This window comes from Triticum urartu, unplaced genomic scaffold (genome assembly GCF_003073215.2).
Source record: "Triticum urartu cultivar G1812 unplaced genomic scaffold, Tu2.1 TuUngrouped_contig_5658, whole genome shotgun sequence".
NCBI lineage: Eukaryota > Viridiplantae > Streptophyta > Magnoliopsida > Poales > Poaceae > Triticum > Triticum urartu.
The window spans coordinates 3171-20166 of record NW_024116350.1 but is presented as its reverse complement, the minus strand read 5'-3'; the positions used below and the strand labels follow the sequence as shown (position 1 = coordinate 20166).

The window sequence follows — 16996 nt, the reverse complement described above, 5'->3', positions numbered from 1 at the left end:
CCCATGTTTGCAGCACTCCCGCCATCCAGGAACCGCTCAGGCATGAACTTCTGCGCATTCTCCCAACTGCCAGGGTCCCTTGCAAGGGCCCAACTATTGATGATGGTGCGCGTTCCTGATGGTATCTTGTAGCCTTTTATGTTGCAGTCGGCCATGGAGTGGTGGGGCACAAGGAGCGGTGCAGGCATATGTAGCCGAAGTGTCTCTTTGATGACTGCCTCCAAATAGGCCAAATTTTTGATATCGTCTTCGGTAACCATTTCTTTTCCCTTTGGTATAGAACTCCTCAACTCATCTTGTAGCTTCTCCATGAGGCGAGGATTTTGCACGAGCCGAATCATTGCATATTCTAGTACTATAAATGATGTATCTGTCCCAGCTTCGAACATGATCTACAAAAATATAGATACATATATAAGTATCAATGTTATATAAGGTTCCACATGTGTAGGCAATGTTTGTGACATCATACCGCCATCTGGGCTTTAATATGGTCTCTCGTGAGGTTGTACTCATGTTGAATAGAAAGCAACACATCGATGAAGTCATTCTCCTCGTTGTCATGTTCTGACGTCGGCTTGCTTGCATGCTCATCGATGAGATTATTGAGAAGGTCATCCCACATCTTGTTAATCTTTCTAGCTTTGGCACAAACCATCCTCTTGATGATGCCCAGCTTCACCAACATGGGAAAGTAGTCCTCCAGGTTAAATCCACCGATAAGCAATGCGTTGGCATCGATGAGTTCCCGAAAGAGTTTATCGTGGCCTTGTTTCCTGAAAAGCTTGCCGGAGACAACATGGCACACGATGTCGCTCGTGAAGGCACTGAGCAAATCACTCAAGTCGATGGAGGTGCATTTGGAGGCTGCATTGCAAATCTTGGCCATGACAAACATCACCTGTGAAAATTAATTTTAGTATGGCTGATATGGTGTATAACGTGTAGCCATGCATGGTGCAATATATCACTCAATCAAATCGGTTGTCTTTATGTAAGTTGCCTGATTTTTTAGAGCTTTCAATCACTTTGTTACTAGCATTAGATAAATTTGCATCTAAGAACTATTGCTTTTTGTAAACATGGTGTCCCTTGTCCATAACATGACTATGAAAAAAGAGCTAGACTTATTGATGAGACTACTATATAAATCTATTGAGCTCAGATGAATATCATGCACAAAGAAAACAATGGACACCATGACACGAAATGCAACACAATTACCTAAACAGGAAAAGCAACAAAAACTTATTGTAGTAGATATAGTTTATGGAATAGTATTACCTTGATAGAAAATGAAACAAAAATAATAAGACTATAATACTTTGGGAGAAGAAAAATGCTAAATTCAAGATATTCACACATATTACATGCAGAGCTTGCACTATACTAGTATTCTATGTAAGAAGAAGTGTAAAGTAGCGCAACTTCCATTAATTTAATTAAAGAGAAAAATCGTTATAGATAACTGATATTACTGTGCATCACATCACTTAGAATGTGACTCTCGCTGTCCCCCCTAGAAAATAATAAGAGTCAATTATAGCACTGGTGCTAGAACTTGGCACAAATGATCACTTTAGTGCTAGAACTTGCGGTGTACATATAAGTGGTTCAAGAATTTGGCTTGATGGTGCAAATACGGTGTTTCATACGCCTGCGGTGCTGACTATGCATGCCAACACGGCCTGTTTTTGTTTTGCGACAGGCCCCTCAACAATTTATTTTTTCTGTTATAAAAAAAGGTATAGAAAATAAATTGGTCCACCGGAGGTTCAAACCAGCGACCTGCGGATTGCCAGCCCACCTACACGGCATTTTGTCACGTGAGGATACATATCCTTTAGATATTCCGACTGGACATTTCTCAAAAAGAAATTTGACTGGACAATTTTAATCTCAAAAATCAGTGCATACTCGGTAATCCAAACCAGGAACCTTAGGGTAAATAAGTGCCTGGGCATACCACCACAACAAACAAGGTCACTTATTTGTGATGTATAATTTGGCTCACAAAAATTGTGATGTCTTATAACATTTTATGAATATAACACAACGCGATCTTGACACTAAATTGAATTGTCGTCAATGAAACCATTAAAATTATGTGCTATAAATTTGTTGAAAAACATGTACATTATAATTATGTGCTGTAAATAATACACATATAAATAATATAAATACATTAAAATGTTCAAATAACATCAAAACGAATCCACCCACTAATTCAACAAAAAACCATATAATTAAATTAGTGCCCGGGGATACAACTCCAACCGACGAGGTAACATATTTCTGCAGTATAATTACACTTTATGACTATAACGGAAAACGATCGTGTCGTTGAACTGAATTGGAGTCAGTGCAGAAAATTTCAACATTTTAGTTTTTGGGATTTCTAAAATTTTGTAAATTGTAATAATGCGTTATAAATAATATACATATAAGTAAAATAAATTACATTAAAAAAATGTTCATATAACGTCAAAACATATCCACATACTAATTTAACAAAACCCCACATAATTAACTTATGATTCTTAAAAAAACTATTATTTTAAAAAATGTTCACAATTTAAGAAAAACAATTAATTATTTTTAGAATTTTTCTTATATTAAATAAATTCTTATATATGTCGATTTTTTTCCTGATTTTTAATATCATATTCATGTAGTATATAAAAGTGATCATGATATAAGAAAATTTTAGGTTGTTTTAAAAAGAGTTAACATGTTTTAATAATTTTTTTGTGTTTTATGGAAACATTATTGAATTAAATTTATATATATAATATGTATGGAAAATAAATATGAGCCTAGTGTGCCATCAGATTGCAGTTCTAAAATGTGTACTATTTAAATCTTATAAACAGATTTTATATTTCATAAATATTTCAATTTGTATGAATATGTTTTAAAATAATGCGTGAATTATTTTTTAGATGACATGAATTTTTAAATTATGCAAAGTGTAATTATACTTTGGACGTCTTGTGTTGGGGTGGTATGCCTGGCTATGTAACCTGCTGTATTTTGTTTCTTGGACTAAAATTCTTAATTTATATGGTTAAGCCTAAAGTATATATAAAGCCTATGTATCTATACTGACATCAAATCCAAATTGGTGTGCTGGCTAGCCACCAGCGCAGGTGACCTATAGTACGCGAGTTTGAACGAGTAGCTTTATTTTTTATGTACAGTTTCTCTTGAGGGACTTTTTCGTCAAGAAAAAAAATATCGAGAGGCTTTTCGCAAAAGACAGGCCACACGCCCTGCCCTTTGACAGCAGGCCCTACACCAAACTCGCGCGCCGCAGGTGTGTACAACACCGTATTTACACCGTCAAGTCAAGTTCTTGAACCACTTGTATGTACACCACAAGTTCTAGCACTAAAGTGAACTTGTATGCCAAGTTCTAGCACTAGTGGTGTAATTGAATCAAATTAATAATACTTCAAAGCTCAGAAAATAATAACTAATCACAGGATGGAGCCCATAATCACACCGCTCAGAAAAACTCAAGATAATCCAATGGACAAGGAACCGACTGAAATGAAGAACATGGGCTGCCTAACCCTTAGGATAGGAAATCCATATAATATTTTATGTTTTAAAACGAATGTGTAAGATGAATAGACAGACACTATGTGGATGGAAGAATAATCTCAATCTCGAAGGGGAAGATAGAAGATTCCAAGTTTTCTTACCCCAAACAGTTTTCTAGGGGAAAGAATTTTACCAATAATTAGGAGCACAAATTTCCACGAGTCCCCCGAATATATATTTTTAGCAAGTGAAAAGGTAGAAAAATACATAAACATTGAAAATGACAAAATGATTCTATACGATAGGGGTAGGCCCCCGAAACAATGACAAAATGTTTCAGCAAAAAATTCAGGCGACTGACTGAAAAATGCCAAACATGCAATCAAATTGACGGTTTTACCTCGTGCTCGCGCACATGGCGGTAGGAGCGGACCTTCCTGTTGGTAAGGAGGTGCGTGGTGGCGATCTTCTTGACATGGCGCCAGTGCTCGCCGTAGGGGCAGAAGGCGACGTCCGAGGGGCCGTAGAAGAGGATTTCGGTGACGGGGGAGTAGGGCCGGGACGCGAAGACGTGGTCGTGCGTGCGCAGAACGGCCTGGGCGGCGCTCGGCGACGAGACCACGAGCGTCGGGACGGCGCCGAGGCGGAGCAGCATGAGCCCGTCGCGGCCGTGCTTGTCGGCGAGGTCGCGGAGGGAGACGTGCGGGAGGGAGCCGACGAGGTGCAGGTGGCCGATGATCGGCAGCCTGAAGCTGGGAGATGGCAGCTTGCTCAGCAGCTGCTCTCTTGCGATGGCCGTCCCAAAGAGGCGCACGACCAGGATGACGAGAAGAGGGCAGACGAGCAAGGCAGAGACCACTAGGGCTGCATGTGGAGACGGAGACCTCGCCTGCAGCAGGAGTAGCAGCTCATGGAGGCTATGCTGCACCTGCGACATGTCTGTTCAGTTTACTGAATGATGGCCGTTGGGTTTATCTTCCAGAGCAGCCCCGCTGGTTTTATAGCTACAAGCTTGGAGATTACAGCAAGAGCTAGACATCTTTTTTCAGTCCATAATTTGTTCAGGGGAACTGCAGGCCGATGTAGGGAGCCACGACCATATTGAAAGGCTATTTGCAAACGAGACTGGATTTCAATGCGTTTCTTTTTAAGTTTTTGAAACTCGGGTGTAGTACACCGGTTTTTAGCCACACCTTTGCCTTTGCAAAGAGACTGGCTTTATACTATCGGGTGTACTACACCCGAATTTCAAAAATTTGGAAAAAACGTGATCAAACTAACTCGAAAAAATCTGTAACTTTGAGACATCAAACTTGATCAAATGTTCGAGGTAACTGCCAAATTTCAGCCAGAAATAACACCAGAGGAGCTCTCACCAAAGCAGACAAAAACAATCTTCAAAGTTTGGTGCACTGTTTGTGAAGTGATTTTGTGACCCACAACTCAAGATAAGAACAAACATATACCAGTAAGAAGTGAAACGAATTTTCTACGGGACCAAGAATGCAGGCCATGGAGACTAGTCTATAAAATAGGAAAACATTAGGACCACCCCACGGCAGTGTCGAGGACACAACATGCTAGGGATAACATTAGAATATATTTTGCCTTATTACTATGTTTCTTCATTCTAGTCTATAAAATAGGAGAACATTAGAATATTTTAGCGTGCGGTTGCGCGGCCCTGTTGGAGCAAACTCAAAGCTGATGACCAACTACAAACAATAATATCACCTCTATGAGGAAAGCAACACCCGTGGCGTCGCTATCATTGACACCATAGCGCGGATCTTTCGCTCGGACCCTTACAATTGACATCCACATAACCAAAGTTGCTGACCCAACCCACCAGGGGCTGCTGCCAACACCACCATACTTCGTGATCCAAACTAGGGAGCCATCACTGCCGAAACCATGATAACACAAGAATCACCCGGTACCCCCGCCCTCGCTAGCTACCCACATAGCCAAGAGGAGACGCCACCAATGCCGCAATGCGGCCTGACGCAAAGACACCCGTGTAGCCTCACCATGCAGGGTCGCCACCCCGGCGCCTAGAATGACACACACACGCGTTGGAACATCATACCGCCAGAAAGCCGACACCTTGGCATGCATGGACCAAGCATGACGGTGAGCATTGTGCCCAAGCACCATCATGGTGAGTACCGGACAACAACAATACCAGCCCACGCGCAAAGAGAGCCCCTGGTTACGGTTTTCAGATCCCACCTGGATCTAGCTCCACACCCACGCCGGTTGCAAAGACCAACGGAAAGGGCCAACAACACCTCACAAACCACCTGCCCGCAACGTGTCTTCAGGCCAGCATCAACCGGTGTGAGGATGCCAGGGTTGCAGGTTTCCTCGGGATAGATCCGACCTAGATCCGGCCAAGGGAGCGGGTCCTTATACCAGATGGCGTATTTGATCATTTTGCCTTATTACTGTGTTTCTTCATTCTAGACTCGCCCGCGATTTTGGGGCATAACTTTATTGTATTCTACCAATATCTATTTTTCACTCGTGACCTATTCACCCATGCTTTTTAATTTGCCTTTAAATTTTCTATCTCTTAGATCTTTTGAATCATAGATCTGATTTATGATCCGTTTGGATATTACTGCTTCTAGTATTCATATATGTAAAAAGAAGTTCAATCTTGGACATGTTTTGAATGTGAACACCCAAAGTGGGTTTCTCGACCGCCGTGCATGTTCGATGCCCGGCAGGCGGATGGATGGGCAACTGGCTTGAATGTAGTAGAAATCTGTCACGTCGCCATGTTTGGTCGCACAGTGCCAGCATTAAAGCGGCGCCGAGAGCGAGCGCACAAGGCGTGACCAGTCGGCCAGAACATCCGCCTCAACCGCTACACCGGTGTGAATGTTGCGCCGTTCGGTCGGCATGCGCCAGATCTGTGACGTCCCCTCTTGATCGGCATAAAAGCGACATGGAGAGCGGAGTAGCGACTAAAGCATGAAGAGAGAGATGGTTTTGTGGGCTCAGGGTGTGGGACGCCCACAAACCTCCTCCAGGTTTTTCTTCAGTTTGCGGAAATACGGACTCGTGGACCTGTTCGTGGATGGACAACAATGGATGGTACAAAGTGTCTAGACAGCATGATTCGAGCGTAAACGGACGAATTGATGTACCTAAGAGTATATCAACATAAGTTGCAGACACTCAGCTGTGTGCGCACGCGCCTGGTTCACTTAATTTCTATAACTCAATTTTCTACTACTAAATGATGGTCGTGAAGACGACGTGGTAACCGTTCGAAGAAAGGAAAAGCGATCTCCTCAGCCCGCCGCCAGGGAGTTCCTCCACCGTTGTTCCTCCGGCGGCTCCCTTCTGCCGGCGACCTCGGTCGTCGGTGGTGAGGGGGGTCGCCGGATCCACGTGTGTGGATCAGTTTAGACCTACGTAGTCTAGATTTTTTAGGCTGTTCATTGTCTCGTCTTCGGCGGCGGCGATGGTGGCGCGGAATAAAGATTCTTCAAATCCTTCCCCAACAAGGCGATTGGTCCTATAATTGGGGATGGATTTGAAAACCAGTCTGTTCAAGTAAGGATGGCGTGGCGGCGATGATATCCTTGTGGTGGACAATGTGTCCTCGGGTTCCGCTGTTACGATGACGTTTGCTCCGGCGGCGGCGCAGAGCTTGGGAGGTAGTCCAGGAGCGGATGCAGATTGTGGTATGCATCCACGACAGCCGGAAGACGGAACGTGTGCTGGGTTCGTGGTTCATGGATGACAGGTATGGTTTCCTCCTTCGGCGTCTTAGTCGTGGTGGGGTGCTAGATCTGAAGTTCGATCGCATGTCCTGGGTGTTGCCTCGGTCTGATTCGTTCAACAGCAAGGGCTTCACTTTTGATGAGCCACACTGGAGGTCCGCAAAGCTATATATCAGCGATGGAGCCGCGTTGAGCTTGGGTGAGAAAGTGATCTGTCATTTTTTTTGTGACTGCTGTGGTGGTGCCGGAGGCAGGTGACGAGCGTTGGTGTCAAGTTCAGAGATGTTTTGCTATCTTTTCAGTTTTGTCATGTCGGTCATCACGTAACTTATATTTTGATCTTTATGATATAAATAAGACACGTATTACCATGCAAAAAAAGAGGATGTGGTAACGTAACGAGGGATACATTGACTGAACTTTCTTCGTGCATTGCCCGTCGTACAGTCCTACGGCGATGGATTTGGACTTGTCTACCTACCAATGTACAATGTGAATGAGAAAAATGTGTCTGGCGGAAAAAAGAAGGGTAAGCATCCGCCGCAGTGCAAAGTGCAAACAATGACACTTAATGTCCTTTTGTGAACTGTTTGTTGACTACTTTAGTCTTTGTCCATTACTGACCTTGCAAAGGAAGATTTGGTAATCGCCAACTTCTGCATTCCCTCCGTTTTTTCTTGCTTTGCATATAAGATTTAGTTAAAGTCAAACTTTATAAAATTTGACTAATTTTATAGAAAAAATATCAACATCTACAATACTAAAGTTATATAGTATGAAAATTAATTTCATGATACATCTAAAAATATTGATTTCATATTATAAATCTTGATATTTTTTTCTGTAAACTTAATCAAAATTAATAAAGTTTGACTTTGATCAAATTTTATATGCAGACTAAAAAAGAAACGTAGGGAGTACAATTTGCGTAAGCTACGCGGCCTCTCCGCCGTCGTGGGCTGTCGGTACTGGCAGCAAGCCCGTCGATCACCTTCGGGATTCATCAACTCCACGTTTAGCATGGAAATCGGTCCCACTAATATGAATACCCACACGCATGTCGTCACGATATAAACATGGACAAAATGAAGGAAAGTGCACAACTGTAAGAGCATTTACAGCCGGACTGAATAAATTTGACCCCTCAAACGCCCGCAGACGCATTCGGTCAGTGTCCGAGCGTGTCCACTTTGACTTTCTATTTTTTTTCCGTTTACGCAATCATATCCCTCTTTTTCTTATATGTTCGATCACATGAATGTGATTGGTGAAGAAAGAGAAAGAGAGAAAAAAGAAATAATAAAGAAAGGAAAAAGATGCTCTACGAGGGACCCAATCCTATGTGTCGGACGCAGGACCACTGACCGGGCACGCCCAAACACTCCTCATAATCATCCTATATATGAGATGAATATGAGGGCTGCTGGACAGCTCGGGCATTTAAGGAGGCTTTGAGGGCTTCGGTTGGGTTAGCTTTTTGTTACTTTATGCTTCTCTCTCTTGTTCGGTTAGTGGTCCCTGTGTCCGTCCAGTCAATTTGAGGAGTCCGGTTGTAGACACTCTAATATTGTAACACAAGGGTGCAGGAATATGTAGAGATTTTTTTATTTATTTTTTGAAACTGAAAAAAAACAATTTTTTGAATTGGTTTTATCAAGATTAAATGTCACCAATGCTAGCAATAGAGTGGGGAGTGCTACGCGTCGGCCGGTGGATGTTTTAAAAAAGGTCCGCCGGTTTGCGAGCCGTCAGACCTGAAGTAATCTCGTGGCGGATAGTCGTCCTCACTTTATGCAACTGAAGTCGTGTTGCGAGAACTTTTTGCAACATATGTCTTGTTACAGAAATATTAAAAAAATTGTAGCATAAATCTTGTTGTAGATTTTCTTTTCCTGCAACAGAGTTCTTGTTGCAGATCTTTTTTGTAACAAAGGTCATACTGCAGAATTTCTTTTTCTTCGTCTTCACTTTTTTACAACATAGATGTTGTTGCAGAAATAACTTTCGCAATACAGGTGATGTTGCAGAAGAAATACAAAGAAGATAAAGTTCCAGTGCCGCCGCCGCGGTCGTCCACTAACACCGCCATCGTTAGTCGTCGCCGTTGCTAGAAGCTGACGTGGGGAGAGAGAGGGCTTGATTGATTTTGGAAAGGAATACGCGTGTGGAGGGGAATTATCCTGGAGAAGATAAGGCTGGGTAGGAGATATGGTTGGTTGGATTGAAACGCATGATTTTGACTGATCCAATGGCGCACCGAGCGGCGGATGCAGCACCTTAATCAGTCGATTGATGCTAATCATTTCTTATATTCTCTAAACACATATCATAAAACTAGCCTCACATATTGCAAACTAGCCGTACGAAAGTACATAGTATGGAAGTTATTTGAGCCAATTTGGTACACTAATAAGAAAGTTAAAACCCGATAAATAATAAGACTGTATCGTTTGTGTCTTCAAGGACTTTACTTTTATGTTTTCATGACTTATGTTCCTGTCCAAATATTACACGGTCGCATAATTCTTCCCTGACCTGCAGATGCTATCCAAGCCACATAATCCTTCCCTGACATGCATATGCTATCTAAGCATTTGTGTTCTAACAAAGATAAATTATTATTTTCATTAAACCAATAAAAGGAGTACAAAGTCTAGGTCCCTGTCTCGATGGCAGACGGGAGGAGAGGAAAGAGAGCAGACGCTGTGGTGATATATTTTGTTGTAACACATGGCAAGTAATGTATGCCCATTAAAATATGTCAGACGATATGTATACAAGTGTCAACAAAAACATCATCTAACCCTTATGACAGATGTTTCTATGATTGTTAGCTAACAGACCATTTGTTGTGATGTTGCTGGAAGCGTCACATATGGCAAAGGCGGAGCCTGTTGTAGTGCACAACAGAGTTAGCGCCATTCAATTCCATTGTTGAATGTGTGGATATTACCAAATGTTGTATGTCTCATTTTCATATTAAAGTGTGGCTTTTATTGCAAAAAAAAACTTGTGGCAAAGCCGAGGAGATGGATTGCAAGGGGGAAGAGAAGATGTTTTCATAGATTAAAATTTGTAAGAAAGGTAGTGTGTATACTCTCTCTCTCTCTCTCTCTCTCTCCGATTTAACTTTGACCACCAAACTTAATCGATAATAATATGTGTTATGTATCATAAAATTATACCATTGGAGTTTTTTGTAATATGAATTTTACGTTAAATTTTGTGACAAGTAAGCGACAATGTGTTGATCAAAGTGCATGAGTACATTTAAAATTTGAAATTTGTGTCGCGTGTGCGCTAGGTAAATTGTGATAGAGAGAGTAGTATTTATTTGTCCGAGTTGGGTGGAGAAAAGACCTCATTAGTGTATCCTAGAGTGCATGGCAAAATGAAGGCAAGTCAATTGTCGTCTTTGTCGTCATCGCGGAGTAGAAGGCATGAGTTCCCCCGATTTAGTCATGGTAAATATGTCCACCTCAAATTTGAATACAGTCATGAATATTTGTCGCAAAGAAATCATAAGCCGCAAGCGACATGTTGTGAATTAAAATGCTTCTTTTATCAATGTATTAAATTTTTTGTGCCGTGGCAACACACAGGCATTCAGATGTATCTAGATGGTAACGTTTATTTCCGATTGGTATTTCAACGAGCATAGACTCGTAAATTTATATATTATATTATCATAAAATTGAAAATACAAGAATTTGTTCTTGTTATCACTATATTCAAGATAAAATTAATTTGGGAAATGGCAGGGATGTGTCCGGCTATTTAGTTTTTAATTTTATGCTCCGGTGGGACGGTAAAGAATTGATTCATCCGGTTTGTATGGTGAGTATTCTCCATTACATACTTTAAGACCTTTGACGTGAAGTATTTGTGCTAACGACATGTATTGCTTGTGCAGAATGGGTATGAGTTAAGGGAGAAGCTTTTATTATACTTGCTCAAATATTATGCGAACGAAGCTAAAAACAACATTTATGATATTGTGCGAGAATTTCTTAAGCACATCAAGTACATCTTAATTTGTAACAGATTTTTAGTTGGATGATCAGTCTATATGTATACATCTTCAAATTGCCTTTTTATTATCAATTTACATTGCAAGTAAAGTGTACTTCAATTATTACCTGATCGTGTTTGTGCTATCTTTTCTCTACATGTGAAATTTAATATACATTATGATTATATAACTCCAGCAAATATTTTAAAAACCCGTGGCAACACACGTGCATTCTATTAGTATATATAGAGAACTAGCAGCATACGATCTAGGCAACTCGCACAAATAGCAATCACACGAACCAATAGGAGGGAGAACGGAACCTATCCTACGGTCAGAATGACCGCGATGCAGCATTATTTGCGGCATCACTGTTGTCGCATGTGTCAAAGTCGAGTTTGAAGAAAAACAAGGCAAAGTCGGTGTGGCGGATAGGGCTGGGCACTCGGAGTGGGCCTTTGATTGGCCCAAATTTGCTCCAACTCGGCCCATTGTAGCTTGGCCCAACAAGAAATAAGCCGAGCTACGTTGGAAATATCGACCCATTTCGTGACTGAGCCAAGCCTATTTATGCCGAAATCACTAATTAAAAAATACAACTTCAAAAGATCACTTCCACCTTCCGAGGTTACGACAAGGGGAGCACAGTGCATCATTTGTCGCAACATGTAAGTTTTTTCTTTTTTCGTAGATTTGTTTATTCAAAGGATTTTATTTTTTGAACCATGCGTTCAAATCTTGAACCGTTTTCACCGTTGGATTACTCTCGTTGAGATCTTCAAAACTAGATCCCATATTGATAGGTTTTGACAAAAAAAAATCACGAAAAAAAGGGACGAATAAATCGAACCAGGAGCCCTTTTTTCCTTTCCGAAAGCCGTTTTCGAGAGGCACGGCCATGCCTCTTGCGGGAGCAAAATCGTGCTTCTCGCAGAAGAAAAACATGTTTTTTTCATTTTTCGAGAGCTCGCGAGAGCGAAACCAAGCCTCTCGCGAAAGCAAAATCGTAACTCACGAAAGGAAAAAAAATAAGAGAAAACACGTTTTTTTCTGTTACTGAGAGGCATAGTCGTGCCTCTCGCGGAGGCACACGGTGTCTCTCACAGAAGGAAAAAAAGAGAAAACATATTATTTTCCGTTTCTGAGAGGCACACCCATGCCTCTCACTGAAGCAAACCCATAACTCTCATGGAGAGAAAAAATAAAGGAAAACGCGTTATCTTCGTTTCCGCGAGGCACAACCGTGCCTCCTGCGAAAGCAAAAGCCATGCCTCACGCGGAAGCAAAACCGTGACTCTTACAAAAGGAAAAAAATAAGAGAAAACACAATTTTTCCGATTCCGAGAGACACGGCCGTGCTTCTTGCGGAAGCAAAACCGTGTCTCTCACGGAAGGAAAAATCACATTTTTTTGATATCCGAGAGACACACCCATGTTTCTCGCGGAAGCAAAACTGTACCTCTCACGGAAGAAAAAACGAAAAAACATTTTATTTTCCTTTTCAAGAGGCACGGTCGTTCCTGTTGCGGAAGGCAGAAACACGTTTTTGTTCATTTCCGAGAGGCACGGCCGTGCCTCTCGCGAAAGCAAAATCATGCGTATCACGGAAGCAAAACTGTGACTCTCAAGAAAAAAGAGAACACGTGTTTCTCCGTTTTCAGAGGCACGGTCATGCCTCTCGCGGAAGCAAAACCGTGTCTCTCACGGAAGGAAAAAAAGAGAAAACATTTTTTTCCGTTTATAGCCATGCCACTCGCGAAAACAAAACCGTTGAAAAAAATATGCCCTAGAGGCAATAATAAAGTTGTTATTTATATTTCCTTATATCATGATAAATGTTTATTATTCATGCTAGAATTGTATTAACTGGAAACTTAGTACATGTGTGAATACATAGACAAACAGAGTGTCACTAGTATGCCTCTACTTGACTAGCTCGTTAATCAAAGATGGTTAAGTTTCCTAGCCATGGACAAAGAGTTGTTATTTGATGAACAAGATCACATCATTAGAGAATGATGTGATTGACTTGACCCATCCGTTAGCTTAGCACTTTGATCGTTTAGTTTACTGCTATTGCTTTCTCCATAACTTATACATGTTCCTATGACTATGAGATCATGCAACTCCCGAATACCGGAGGAACACTTAGTGTGCTATCAAACGTCACAACGTAACTGGGTGACTATAAAGATGCTCTACAGGTGTTTCCGATGGTGTTTGTTGAGTTGGCATAGATCGAGATTAGGATTTGTCACTCCGTGTATCGAAGTGGTATCTCTGGGCCCTCTCGGTAATGCACATCACTATAAGCCTCGCAAGCAATGTGACTAATGAGTTAGTTATGGGATGTAGCATTACGGAACGAGTAAAGAGACTTGCTGGTAACGAGATTGAACTAGGTATTGTGATACCGACGATCGAATCTCGGGCAAAGTAACATACCGATGACAAAGGGAACAACGTATGTTGTTATGCGGTTTAACCGATAAAGATCTTAGTAGAATATGTAGAAACCAATATGAGCATCCAGGTTCCGCTATTGGTTACTGATCGGAGATGAGTCTCGGTCATGTCTACATAGTTCTCGAACCCGTAGGGTCCGCACGCTTAACATTCGGTGACGATCGGTATTATGAGTTTATGGTTCTTGATGTACCGAAGGTAGTTCAGAGTCCCGGATATGATCACGGACATGACGAGGAGTCTCGGAATGGTCGAGACATAAATATCGATATATTGGAAGGCTATGTTTGGATATCGGAATGGTTCCGGGTGAGTTTGGGCATTTACCGGAATACCGGGGGGTTACTAGAAACCCCCGAGAAGTATTTGGGCCTTATTGGGCCTTAGTGGGAAAGAAGAGAAGGCAGCCTCGGAGGGGGCGCCCCCCAAGCCCAATCCGAATTGGGTGAGGGGGCCGGCCCCCCTTTCCTTTCTCCTTCTCCCTCTTCCTTCTATTCCTAGTGGGACTAGGAAAGGGGGAGTCCTACTCCTACTAGGAGGAGGATCCCCCCCCCTTGACGCGCCTAGAGAGGGCCGGACGGCCTCCCCTGCCTCCTTTATATACATGGGGAGGGGGGCACCCTAGAACACACAAGTTGATTGTTTAGCCGTGTGCGGTGCCTCCCTTCACAGATTTCCACCTCAGTCATATCGTTGTAGTGCTTAGGCGAAGCCCCGCGTCGGTAACTTCATCATCACCGTCATCATGCCGTCGTGCTGACGAAGCTCTCTCTCGACACTCAGCTGGATGTAGAGTTCGTGGGACATCACCGAGCTGAATGTGTGCGGATCGCGGAGGTGCCGTACTTTCGGTGCTAGGATCGGTCAGATCGTGAAGACGTGCGACAACATCAACCGCGTTGTCATAACGCTCTCGCTTACGGTCTACGAGGGTACGTAGACAACACTCTCCCCTCTCATTGCTATGCATCACCTAGATAGATCTTGCATGTGCGTAGGAATTGTTTTTGATATTACCGCGTTCCCCAACAACCGTGCCTCTCATGAAAGGAAAAACAAAGATAAAACGCATTTTCTTTCAGAAGCAAAATCATGCCTTTCGTGGAAGCAAAACCGTGAATCTCACAAATGAAAAATAAAAAGAGAAAACACTTTTTTTATGCTTCCGAGAGGCACGGCCGTGGCTCTCGCAGAAGCAAAACCGTGCCTCTTACGGAAGGAGAAAAAAAAGAGGAGAAAATGCATTTTTTTTCATTTTTGAGAGGCACCGCCATGCCTCTTGCGGAAGCAAAACCGTGCCTCTAACGGAAGGAAAAAAGAAAAAAACATGTTTTCTTTTCGTTTTCGAGAGGCACGGCCATACTTCTCGCGTAAGTAAAACCATGCCTATCGCGGAAGCAAAACCAAGACTCTCACGAAAGGGAAAAATAAAAGAAAACACATTTTTTCTGTTTCCGAGAGGCACGGCCGTGCCTCTCGCGGAAGCAAAATCGTGTCTCTCACGAAAGGAAAAAAATGCGAAAACATATTTTTTTCCCGTTTCCGATAGGCACAACCATGCCTCACACGGAAGCAAACCGTGCCTCTCATGCAAGGAAAAAAATGAAAACACGTTTTTTTTGTTTCCGAGAGGCACGGCCGTGCCTCTCGCGAAAGTAAAACCATGCCTCTCACAAAAGTAAAACCGTGACTCTCACGAAAAAAAGGAAAAACATGTTTTTTTTCGTTTTCGAGAGGCATGGCCGTGCCTTTCACGAAGCAAAAATGTGCCTCTCATGAAAGGAAAAAAAATGCATTTTTTCGTTTTCAAGAGGCACAACCATGACTCTCGCGAAAACAAAACCGTGCCTCTCACGAAAGGAAAAAATGAGAAAAAAACACATTTTTTTTTCATTTCCAAGAGGCATGCCCGTGCTTCTCGCGAAAGCAAAACCATGCCTCTCGCAGAAGCAAAATCATGACTCTCACGAAAGGAAACAATTAAGACAAAATTCATTTTTTTCTGTTTTCGAGAGGCACGACCATGCCTCTCATGGAAGCAAAACCGCCTCCGCGGAAGGAAAACCGTGCCTCTCATGAAAGGAAAAAAGAAAAAAAAACATTTTTTTCGTTTTCGAGAGGCTCGTCCGTGCCTCTCGCGGGAGCAAAAAAAGGGAACATGTTTTTTGACATAAATTTTTTTCTAAAATTGTTTTGTTGTCGAAAACTAAAACAGACCGATGGGAAACCGGAAACAAAAAAACCATCTAAAAAGCCGAAAACGCGTGTGAAAAAAAATCGTAGGGAGGGCCCAGAGCGCGACAGAGCGTGCCAAATGGCGTGCTCTCAGCCCATCCCAAATGATCGTCGGAAGGCTTCCGAAGGAGCGCTCCTCAATTAAGTTGCTCTCTCGGTCCAGCTCGGTGGTCCATTTTGTAGGCCAGCTAACTTTGTTCTGGGAATTCGCAGCCCAGTGTATAGGAGGTAGCAGCCCAAGCCCACTGACCTAAACGAGGAGGGGAGCGGTTGTGTTTCGCCTATTGGAGGGAAAGCCCAGTAGCCACACACTTGTTTATCAAAAGATTCATCGATGAGTTGGAGTTGATTAAGAAGCCAGTGGTGCAACGTAGTGACAATCCAAGTTCAACATCCAGTGCTCCTAGATGGATCCCGTCGAAACCAGGATTCTCAAAAATCAATGTTGACGGTGCAGTTCCAAGGGATGGCACGCGAGGTTCATTCAGTGTTGTGTCATTGTGTGTCCCAATCCCTCTGGAGAATATACGAGCTCGTCTGTGATGATAGAAGGACCAACGGATCCGGAGGTACTTGAGTCTATGGCTTGTCGTGAAAGTTTGGCACTATCTGCTGGCCTCAATTTGTCTCATGACAGGCCTGCCATGGACTGCAAGGGATTGTTCACTGATTTAAGCAAAGGCTTGAGTAGACACAGTGTCACGGTCATCAAGGAGATAAAGCACCGGGCTATTGCGTTGATTTCCTGCTATTTTCTTCACGAAGGTCGCCTGTCTGATCTAGAGGCGCACTGCTTATCTAAACATACATGCTCTTTCGCTTTCACAAGGATGTGATGTCTGCTTCTAAAGCCCACATGACCATGATGTACTCCCTGTAAATTTTCTCTTGAGTAATGAAAAAATGAGTGTGTTTACCCCTTAAAGAAATATCTCGTTCAAGTACATTATTTTTTTCCTAGTGCTATAGTACTCCCCGTTTCTTTTTTACTTTTCATATT

At 42.5% G+C, this 16996-nt stretch overlaps 1 protein-coding gene across 1 annotated transcript; it reads right to left on the bottom strand.

The window, feature by feature from the left end:
- Positions 1 to 11: 11 nt before the first annotated feature.
- LOC125529518 (indole-2-monooxygenase-like) lies at positions 12 to 4579 on the bottom strand (the record flags this gene model as incomplete). Its single annotated transcript, XM_048693929.1, has 3 exons — positions 3947 to 4579; positions 473 to 901; positions 12 to 392 (listed from the first exon to the last, which is right to left on the bottom strand). Coding segments are annotated over exons 1-3 (1347 nt in total), but the record flags the coding sequence as incomplete, so codon positions are not given.
- Between the last annotated feature and the right edge of the window lie 12417 nt (positions 4580 to 16996).